The sequence below is a fragment of the Oncorhynchus tshawytscha genome, linkage group LG01 (assembly GCF_018296145.1).
Source record: "Oncorhynchus tshawytscha isolate Ot180627B linkage group LG01, Otsh_v2.0, whole genome shotgun sequence".
NCBI lineage: Eukaryota > Metazoa > Chordata > Actinopteri > Salmoniformes > Salmonidae > Oncorhynchus > Oncorhynchus tshawytscha.
This window is the reverse complement of record NC_056429.1, coordinates 46,238,852-46,249,943: the sequence shown is the minus strand read 5'-3', so window position 1 is coordinate 46,249,943 and position 11,092 is coordinate 46,238,852. Positions and strand designations below refer to the sequence as shown.

The following is an 11,092-nucleotide window of genomic DNA, read 5'->3' as shown; positions in this document are numbered from 1 at the left end:
GTCTCCTCTGAACAGTTGATGTTGAGATGTGTCTGTTACTTGAACTCTGTGAAGCATTTATTTGGACTGCAATTTCTGAGGATGGTAAATTTAATGAACTTATCCTTTGCAGCAGAGGTAACTTTGAGTCTTCCTTTCCACCCCTAACATGTCACAACACAACAGATTGGCTCAAACACATTAAGGAAAGAAATTCCACAAATGAGCTTTTAACAAGGTACAGCTGTTAATTGAAATGCATTCCAAGTGACCACCTCATGAAGCTGGTTGAGAGAATGCCAAGAGAGTGCAAAGCTCTCATCAGGCAAAAAGTGGCTACTCTGAAGAATCTCAAATTTAAAATGTATTTTGATTTGTTTAACACTTTTTTGATTACTACATGATTCCATATGTTTTATTTCATAGTGTTGACGTCTTCACTATTATTCTACAATGTAGAAAATAGTCAAAATAAAGAAACACTGGAATGAGTAGGTGTGTTTAAACGTTTGACTGGTACTGTATATAAATGGACAAAGCCATCAATCATGTGACACCATTCATTCTTATGCTAAGACTCAATAGAGCATTGAAGCCAAATTAAGTTGGTTAAGATTAAGATGGTATCTCATTGAGACATGCACAGTCTGAGCTGCTCCAGCAAGTGACGTTGCAGGCTAACTCAGTGCTGCACCCTCTCATTGAGGAACAACATTTTTGGGCTCCTGAGTGGCGCAGCAATCTAAGGCACTACATCTCAGTGCAAGAGGCGTCACTACAGTCCCTGGTTCGATTCCAGAATGGATCACATCTGGCTGTGATCGGGAGTCCCATAGGTCGGCGCCCAATTGGCCCAGCATTGTCTGGGTTTGGCCGGGGTAGGCTGTCATTGTAAATAAGAATTTTGAACTGACTTGCCTAGTTCAATTAAGGTTAAATAAATACAAATATTTTTAAAAGGCTGACCGGAGTACTGCAGGCTGCCATTAGCCACTAAATTATATCCTTATATCCTGTGTTCGATTTTAAAAGAATCAGTTCAAGGACATACATCTTTATTTACATGAAGATTGACATTTTTCCATTCACTATAATGGTGGATCCTTTTTTCTGCTAACAATATCTGCAGTACCACGGTCGCCCTAGAACCTCTGTGGCTTCAATGAGGCGCTGTAGTTCTCCCTGGTCTGTTCTAACACCTTCGAATCCGAGGCCATGACAGCGCTTCCGTTGTGGGTGCGGTAGTTTATCAACCTTTATTTGCGTGCAATTAACATATATGAATAAACATTACCATAACGACGGTTCAAACACTTAAAAGACACACCCTATCCCCTCAGCCCACAAATTAGGTGGATACATACCCTACGTTACTCATCTCATATGTATATACTGTGCTCGATACCATCTACTGCATCTTGCCTATGCCGTATGTACCATCACTCATATATCTTTATGTACATATTCTTCATCCCTTTACACGTGTGTATAAGGTAGTTGTTGTGAATGGTTAGGTTAGATTACTCGTTGGTTACTACTGCATTGTCGGAACTAGAAGCACAAGCATTTCGCTACACTCGCATTAACATCTGCTAACCATGTGTATGTGACAAATAAAATTTGATTTGACGTACCATGACGTCTGACGAGTATTTGTAACTGATGTGAAACGGCTAGCTAGTTAGCCGGGTGCGCGCTAATAGCGTTTCAATCGGTGATGTCACTAGTTCTGAGACTTTGAAGTAGCTTTTGTGGAGCGATGGGTAACGATGCTTCTTGGGAGGCAGTTGTAGATGTGTGCAGAGGGTCCCTGGTTCGAGCCTTAGGTAGGGGCGAGGAGAGGGACGGAAGCTATACTGTTACATATACTTGTAAGGGAGGAAGGAATGATTTTTAAATGGTCCACCTTTGGCCGGAAATAAACGTCACTCTTTAATTCCGCGATTATTGTATTTTCAGCCACGGGTAGCTTTATATGCGCTACAGTCAATTATGAGTGCATGTATACTTATATAAAATATAATTATTAATTTACACCTACTGTATGATAGCTAGCAAACCAATTTGCTAATGTTACCCTGCCTAGCTGGAACTCCCGAAAATGGAAAATGTTTTATTTCTACAATTTCCAAAAGACAAAACAAAAACATATTTACTTTTTACGTCGTAGCAACATTTCTAACTTATTTGCATTCGTTTTTACTTACACTTGTATGTCTATTGATGTTTAAGTTTTCGCGGACTTTTCTTAGCGGATGTACAATCGTTGAAGTGAATTATGGGGAGTTTCATGTCCCGGAGTGAACATAATTAATTGTACACTCGCAAAGCCGACTAAAAACGAGGGCTGAGGGACTGACGTTGCAAACCTCCCTTGCTTGGCTAATCATTTGGACCACCCGCCAACATGGCGACGGGGACGAGAGTGTGTATTTTAAGTGTTTGGACTGCAACCAATTTGTCCCGACAGTTGAAGATCTGCTCTGGCGCGCTGCAGGAAACAGGTGTGCTTCACCCGCACCATGCCGAAAGAGTGGCAGAGGCTGCATAACTATCCTCAAAAATCCGACAAGGCGCACTGCGTGGTTTCAGACGGCAATCTATCCCCGCTCTTCCAAAGAGAAAGTGACAGTTTTTAGTTCCGTGCGGTGATAGCGTGGTGTTTGAATTTATTCTGATGACATGATGATCGAGGATTGGGTCATGTTTAACATAAAACAAATATATATAGTCGCTCTTATCCATTATCTTATAATGTAGGCAAACCTTACCCGCACTATATGTGCGAGCTGTTGTCTAGAGCGCACGTGCCAAGACCGGAGTGGCACATTTGCCATTTAATGCAACAGCTGTGACAAAATTATTGCTAGAGTTGAAATTGCGAGTTGAAAATATATTGAGAACTTTCGATTTTATTCGGTACATGACAACTTAAGCGAAAAAGTACCTTTTATGCACTACGTCATAACGCACTGCTTTTTATTAGCAACTGGTCCATTTGGTGGAAAAATGTGAAGATTTTGGAATATTCGCTTAAATCTTTCACCAATTGGATGGAAACATAGCTACTGTAATAGAAACAACAGGCAGGTATATTTACCACATACTTTAATGTTGCAAGTTCAGGTTCAAATAAAACACTTCAATGAAAAGCTTACATAGTCACCATCTACTACATAATTGTAGATATATCAATCCTGTTTGATATTACACACTGCTCTCTAATATTATCAAATAAATGCTTATGTACATGCTGCTCAGTGTTAAGCTGTATTTACAAGATTGATATCAAATGGAAATAATGTAAAAATGGATATCCAATTACATCAGAAACAATAGATTTTACCCCCAAACTAAAGCATTTGCTAACTGTCTAGAAAGTACTGTATCTGATCATACAATCTTACACTCACACTTCTTACACACTGTATAAACACACACAAACCATAAAATGCATACCCACAGGCAGCATACAGAGAGAATACCCATACGCCAAACATTTACACACACAGTATTCAAACTCACATGGGTCAATCGCACAGAAACACTTACAAACTGTAATGCTGCAGCCCTTGACATCATTAACAACGGAATGCATTGATTGCCATTTAAAGGATAAAAAAACATGACCAATGTTATATTGATGACATTTTAAAGTGAACTTTAACCCCGCAGACACCCTACTGTATTGCACTTCATACTCCAACAGTAACATGACAGAGCAGCACTAAACATAATTACTTTTTTTCCAACTCTGCTTGCACCATCAATCATTAAGTATGAAGTCTTAAAAAAAACACACCCACACACACAAAGCAAGGTATAACTTGCTTTTTCACACATTCACCTAAAAACTCCAAAAAAGGGAACAGCATTCAGGGCGCTATGTTTTTGCATAACGTTCTAATTGTCTCAACCCTGTGAATTGCACTTGAGAGAATTTAGTTTTTTTGATAACTGCAATCCCACACAGACGCACGGATTACATGAGTAGGATTTAGTGAGGTTGCTAAGGTGGTCGCACTGCAACACACACACACACACACACACACAACTCACACATGCCCAAGTGTATACAAACTCTCGCTCGCGCTCACACACACAGTCTGTACTCGCTCATTCTCTACCACAATAAAACTAAACATTGGGATATTGACAAAGGTGCTCCCGTAACTGGGGTAGGTTTTATATGAAACTCATAAAACCTACGAGTGTGTGTATGTATGTATATATCTCACACAAACACAGAGTATAAAAAAACATTAAGAACACCTGCTCTTTCCATGACATAGACTGACCAGGTGAATCCAGATTAAATCTATGATCCCTTATTTATGTCACTTGTTCAATCAACTTCAATCAGTGTAGATGAAGGCGAGGAGACACGTTAAAGAAGGACTTCTAAGCCTTGAGACAATTGAGACATGGATTGTGTATGTGCCATTCAGAGGGTGTATTGGCAAGACTAAATATTTAAGTGCCTTTGAATGGGGTTTGGTAGTAGATGCCAGGCGCATCAGATTGTGTCAAGAACTGCAACGCTGCTGGATTTTTCACACTCAACAGTTTCCTGTGTGTATCAAGAATGTTCCGCCATCCAGCCAACTTCACAACTGTGGGACGCATTGGAGTCAACATTGGGCCAGCACTCTACAAGAACGCTTTCGACACCTTGTAGAGTCCATGCCCAGACGAATTGAGGCTGTTCATTAGGAAGGTGTTCCTAATGTTTGGTATACTTTGTGTGTGTGTGTGTGATATATATATATATATATATATATAAACATCACATGCTACTCTTGGCAAAGCTGTATTAAGTGACGGAGTGGCAGAGCCGATGGCCCTTACGCAGGGTGAGGGGACACACATTCAGGCCAGGAAGAACAATGGATGAGGGATGAAACATCAATGAAAACATCTCCCTTCACCTCTCAGTCCCAGCCGTTGTCCTTTATCATGTGGGACAGCTCAATGATGAACTTCCCCTCCTTGTACTTCTGACTCAACTCAAAGGCCTGCTCCTGTAGGGATAGAGATGGTGGGGGGGATAAGAGGCTGGAGTGCATAGTAGACAAGCTTAAAAGACATCCACATTTTTTGAGAATGGGGATTTGAGGATATTATTTGAGTTATTTTACAGTGTGTAGACATAGATAAGTAGCATAGTATGTGTGTGTGTTTGTCCTTACGTATTTCCAGCCCAGTGTGGTATGGCAGTTCTCACAGTAGATGTCTGCCACAGCGTGGAGCCCGGTGAGTAGCAGCCTCTCCTCGGCAGGACCACAGCCCACGTTCACCCTGAAAACACCAGGAACAAGAACCACAGGTCAATTACAGACATGGTTCCCCGCCACAAATGTCTGTTTTGTGACCTAACCTAAGCCTATCAGATTTTCTGGTGACCCACCAGATAAGCATATATATATTTATATATTTTTTTTTAAAACAAGAAATGTGATAATGCTATCCAGAACCTAATATTTAGCCCCAAATCGGAGGGTGTTTGCTATGCACCAGCTGAGAAATGACATGCTAACTACTAAATGGAGCGGCAGGTAGCCTAGTGGTTAGAGCGTTTGGCCAGTAACCGAAAGGTTGCTAGATTGAATCCCCGAGCTGGCAAGGTAAAAATCTGTCATTCTGCCCCTGAACAAGGCAGTTAACCCACTAGGCCATCATTGTAAATAAGAATGTGTTCTTAACTGACTTGCCTAGTTAAAAAAAAAAAAATCAAACTACAGCAAACAGAAAGTAAATATAACTCAACTAGAACGTGCCATTCACTTTTAGGATAGTGAACTGTCTTGTATGGCTTACAGGACTAGAGTAAACACACTGAAGTGGCATAAGGAGAACCTGGCAGATGCATGATAATGGCAGTGTACTGAGGCTTGAGCTGTAACTAAGGTGGGACTGTGTTTAAGGGACCTAAAAGGGATACTATTTTGCTCATTAGTTATGGGTACACTGTGTAGGCTATATGGCCAATACACTGGATGACAAGTAAAGATACTCACACAGAGTTGAAGAGGTAAGCACGTCCCTGGCTTCCCTGAAAAGACTGGACGACAGAAAAAAGAGAATAAACTCAAATGTGCCACAAAGACAGAGAGAAAGAGAGCAACAATGCAAGAAATCAAATAAATAAAAAATACAAATCGGTGGTTTTAAAGAAAGTGGGACATTGAGGTAACGTTTCCCAGCTTACAATGCAACAGAGGACTGTGGCTGTTTTTCTTGTTTTTTCCAATGTTAATGAAATGTAATATAATTTCACACAGCCAACCAGGGGTTGGAACAAAAATGATTTTCCAATCGTTTGGTTCTAAACAAAACCACATTTTTTTGTTTTCTGACCAGCAAAATAAAGCTCTGAACTAGAGGTCAGCCGATTAATTGGAATTGCCAATTTATTTGGGCCGATAACAAGTTTTCATAATCTGCATTTTTGGACACCAATTACGGCCGATTACATTGCACTCTACGAGGAGACTGCGTGGCAGGCCGACTACCTGTTACGTGAGTGCAGCAAGGAGCCAAGGTAAGTTGCTAGCTAGCATTAAACTTATCTTAAAAAACAATCCATCTTAACACAACTAGTGATTAACTACACATGGTTGATATTACTAGTTTATCTAGCTTGTCCTGCGTTGCATATAATCGATGCGGTGCCTGCTAATTTATCCAATCACAGCCTACTTCGCCAATCGGGTGATGATTTAACAAGCACATTCGCAAAAAAAGCACTGTTGTTGCACCAATGTGTACCTAACCATAAACATCAATGCCTTTCTTAAAATCAATACACAAGTATATATTTTTAATCCTGCATATTTAGTTAATATTGCCTTTAACATGAATTTCTTTTAAGTAGGGAAATTGTGTCACTTCTCATGTATTCTGTGCAAGCAGAGCCCGGGTATATTCAGAAGTTTGGGCTGCCTGACTCGTTGGGAACTGTGTGAAGACCATTTCTTCCTAACAAAGACCATAATTAATTTGCCAGAATTGTACATAATTATGAAATAACATTGAAGGTTGTGCAATGTAACCACAATATTTAGACTTATGGATGCTACCTGTTAGATAAATTATGGAACGGTTCCGTATTTCACTGAAAGAATAAACGTTTTGTTTTCGGAATGATCGTTACCAGATTTGACCATATTAATGAACTAAGGCTCATATTTCTGTGTGTTATATTTTAATTAAGTCTATGATTTGATATTTGATAGAGCAGTCTGAGCGGTGGTAAGCAGCAGCAGGCTCGTAAGCGTTCATTCAAACAGCACTTTCCTGCATTTGCCAGCCGCTCTTCGCTGTGCTTCAAGCATTGCGCCGTTTATGACTTCAAGCCTATCAACTCCTGAGATTAGGCTGGCAATACTATAGTGCCTGCCTGTAAGAACATCCAATAGTCAAAGGTATATGAAATACAAATGGTATAGAGAGAAATAGTCCTATAATAACTACAACCTAAAACTTCTTACCTGGGAATATTGAAGGCTCATGTTAAAAGGAATGACCAGCTTAAATATGTTCTCATGTTCTGAGCAAGGAACTTAAATGTTAGCTTTTTTTACATGGCCAATATCGCACTTTTACTTTCTTTTCCAACACTTTGTTTTTGCATTATTTAAACCCAATTGAACATGTTTCATTATTTATGACACTAAATTGATTTTATTGATATATTATATTAAATAAAAATGAGTGTTCATTCAGTATTGTTGTAATTGTCATTATTACAAATAAATTATATATATATATATTTTTTAAATCGACCGATTTAATCGGTATGGACTTTCTTTTGGTCCTCCAATAATCGGTATCAGTGTTGAATAATCATAATCAGTCGACCTCTACTCTGAACAGTTTTGAACCCCAAAAAAGTACCTGTTTATGTAGTTCCTTTCTGTTAATTTTTACCTGTGAAATCAACAGTTTCTACATTTAGCTCATTAAATTATTTCCCAATCAGTGCGGATAGAGCAGGAAAGCTAGTTGTTTACATGCGTGATGGACAGACAAGTGTAGCCTATTTCGCAAGGTGTGACTGAAATCTTATGGGTCAGGAGAGAGCGAGAGGGTTGAGGAGCAGGCTTGAAGTGCGAGGCATCTTGCTGTGACATCCATTATCTGAATTAGGTCCACAGAATTATACCTAGGCGGAGCAGCTTCTATGAGGGAACTTTGAACTAGCAAGCTAACACTTGTGTTTGCAGAACGGCACCAGAATAAAAAAATAAGTCCAACATGAAATGTGATAACTAAGTAGTTAACTGACATTGAAAAAGTAAATCCATTATTCTCTAGCTAATTAAAAAATGTCCATCCAGTCTTCTTATGCTTCTAACATCAGTACAGTAGCCTATGCTTCAGAGAGGGGAGGGGCAGATTGCCTGTGCGTGTTTAGTCTAAGAGTTTAAGATTTTCAGCTTGCAGACAGACACTGGAATATGTTTCTGAGTGATAGAGAGGGTTTTGCATAGGCTCTTTGTTGCGTTTTATTTGTGGGACTATGGAAAAAAATGCCTGGAACATAAAATAACATTAACTGGTTTTCATGCTTTTAAAATAACGGTTCTCTTATGGAGCAGTATGGATCACTTTCGTTCTGTTTCTGTTATTGAAAAATGACATTATTTTCCAGTTTTCTGTTCTGTTCCAACCGCTGCATCCAACACAATTATATGGAATTTAACCCACTGGCCATAAACGGCCCCTGTAGTCTCACCTTAGAGATGAGGTCATCATGGTTGGCCAAGTGTGCTCGGCAGTGAACACAGCTGTACCTTCGGTGGCACGAGTCTAGGTACGCCTGGAACGTCTTAGCCTTTGTCAGCTTCACCATGTCTGAGGAGATAGAGGAGAAAACAGAGACTTAGCGATTAACAGGAGAGACAGAGAGGATATTGGGCATTCCTGGGGCTCCTAACGCTAGGCTACTCTTAAATGTGATCGTGGTAAACCCTAAATTTCACTATTTGTGAAGTGTAGTAACTATGAGAAAATGCCATTTTGTAAGCTCATTTGCCAAATGGGGTTAGGAAAATTTGGGTAAACACAAACAAAAAACGTATGATTCCCATGGCTTTCAACTGAAAAATGCAAGAGAAAGAAACAAGTTCAATAACATTTGGCTGGCTGTCCTCTGTCCTGTCCAACACTGCAAAGAAGTAATGCCAGCATTGTAGAAAACGCATGCACTCAACTGTTAATTTCCTACATTTAGGCATGACACCTTGAGTGTCAAATGTCAGAAGGAATCACACAATTAACTAACTGTATTATTAGGAGTGGGAAACAGGTCTGGGCGCATATGAGTGACTTTATTTTAAGCCATATGTATGTCTAATTCGCAGCACACTTCCTGGTAAAATTACAGCAGGGTCCGTGCTAATCAAGCGATCCTTGGAACGTCCCTACCTATTGATTTTACATTTGATATGTTTTAAGTAAGGGTTTACGGTTAGGGGTTAAGTTTTGGGTAGGGACGTCGCAAGGATCCCAATAACTCTGACCATTGCACCAGACAGAACACAACATGCATTTACCTACTTTACTGTACCAGCTAAACCCGACGATGTATGGTCAGTTAGAAGCGCTCCATAGATGGATGAGGAAAATGTGTTACTTGTTACTCAAGTCTTATGTCATTTAAAACGGTTCAATGTCCGTGTGAAAATCCATTAGTGTAGCTAGAATAATTTCAAAATAACGTCTCGGTATTAATGCCACGGCATACACAAGAACAAGCAAAACATCACTCTGATCCTTGCAATTTTGCTGGCCTGCTAACGTTGGCTGACTCGCCCCACATTCGGACAAAGCAACTAGCTAACGTTAGCTAATTTACGTTACATAGGCAGCGAGCCAATAATTCCCCAAAACGATGCATACAGTGAATTATTCATCGACCGCCTTCCTCTGTAGCTAGCTATCCATTTGAGCCAACTATCGTGAGAGACTAGCTAACATGTTGACGTTATCTTGCTAGCTATCAACTGAACCATAATCTGGGTTTAGAGAAGACGCTGAATATGTTTACTGTAAACCCGCCATTTCAGGTTTAGCTAGCAACCTACATGGAAGGAAATACAAGCACAATAGAATAGCCCTGGACTCACCTAAAGTAGTTGTCGGGGTTTCAGTGGAAGACCTAATTTGAACGAAGATATGACCAGCAACTAAAATGGTCAACTAAGATGCATCAGTAAATTGCTAAATCGTCTAGGAGATAGCTTGTTGGGTCACTTTTTCAGCAAGAAACCATCGGACAGATGGATCCAAACAAACAAGAAGAATCGTGGTGCAGATTTTCTCTCGGTCTCTCACACTTGACAACAGGAACACGTTTTTCATCGGAGATGAACCAGTTTCGTGTATGTTGTAGTTAAAATAACAATAGCTACTCAGACAACGTTTTTTGCAGATAGGATATTTTCGTGGTGACGGACAAACTTGCAATATTATGCAGTGTTTGTTTACAACGCTGGTTAAGGAGGCGGAACCAAACACGTCACCAGCTACAAAACAATCCCCAACGACCAATGGGAATCGTCAGATTGACTGGGGGAATGTAGGTCGAACAGTTTTAGGTTGAATTGTTACTCATTTCTATGAGGAGATTCGACCGGGCGCCAATGTAGGCATTGTTTGCACTGGCTGAAAGTTTATTTGCATTCGATTCCCAGGCATGGTTGTGAGCCATGTTTCTGAAGCATGAACAATGCTGCCTTGTTAACAACATAACCAAGCCGTGCAGATTTGTTCGATTTGAGCAGGGCGCTTCGCGCTCACACGACGGGCTATAGGCACATTTAACCCGGGCCAGTTTAATAGAACAATGCCATAGTTGTGGTACTTTCAAGACAACTGGGAACTCGGAAAAAACGTATTTATTTCTTCTTTAAAAAAATTCGTGACGGCAGTGATCTTCAGGTCGGTAAATCGGAGCTCTAGAAATATGCCCGAGTTTCCGAATTGTAATTCCGAGTTGGATGACCTTTCAAAACGATTTTTCCTAGTCGGAGCTCGTTTTTTCCCAAGTTTCCAGGTTGCTGGAACCATTAGCCTCTGCCGAGTCCAGAGATACTTTTGAGGAGATGGG

General features: G+C 40.2%; 1 protein-coding gene across 3 annotated transcripts; it reads right to left on the bottom strand.

Annotated features, from left to right (window-relative positions):
* Positions 1 to 4,722: 4,722 nt before the first annotated feature.
* Positions 4,723 to 10,859, bottom strand: LOC112261681 (protein yippee-like 3). 3 transcript variants are annotated; one of them, XM_024437206.2, is made up of 5 exons: positions 10,110 to 10,859; positions 8,717 to 8,835; positions 5,997 to 6,040; positions 5,169 to 5,277; positions 4,723 to 5,000 (listed from the first exon to the last, which is right to left on the bottom strand). In XM_024437206.2, the coding sequence occupies exons 2-5, from the start codon at positions 8,831 to 8,833 to the stop codon at positions 4,911 to 4,913; spliced, it is 360 nt and encodes a 119-aa protein (XP_024292974.1). In that variant the 5' UTR covers positions 8,834 to 8,835; positions 10,110 to 10,859; the 3' UTR covers positions 4,723 to 4,910. The 3 variants fall into 3 exon arrangements, with proteins under 3 accessions (XP_024292974.1, XP_042177956.1, XP_024292984.1); XM_042322022.1 differs by lacking the exon at positions 10,110 to 10,859 and adding an exon at positions 9,537 to 9,978; XM_024437216.2 differs by lacking the exon at positions 10,110 to 10,859 and adding an exon at positions 9,541 to 9,978.
* Positions 10,860 to 11,092: the final 233 nt, after the last annotated feature.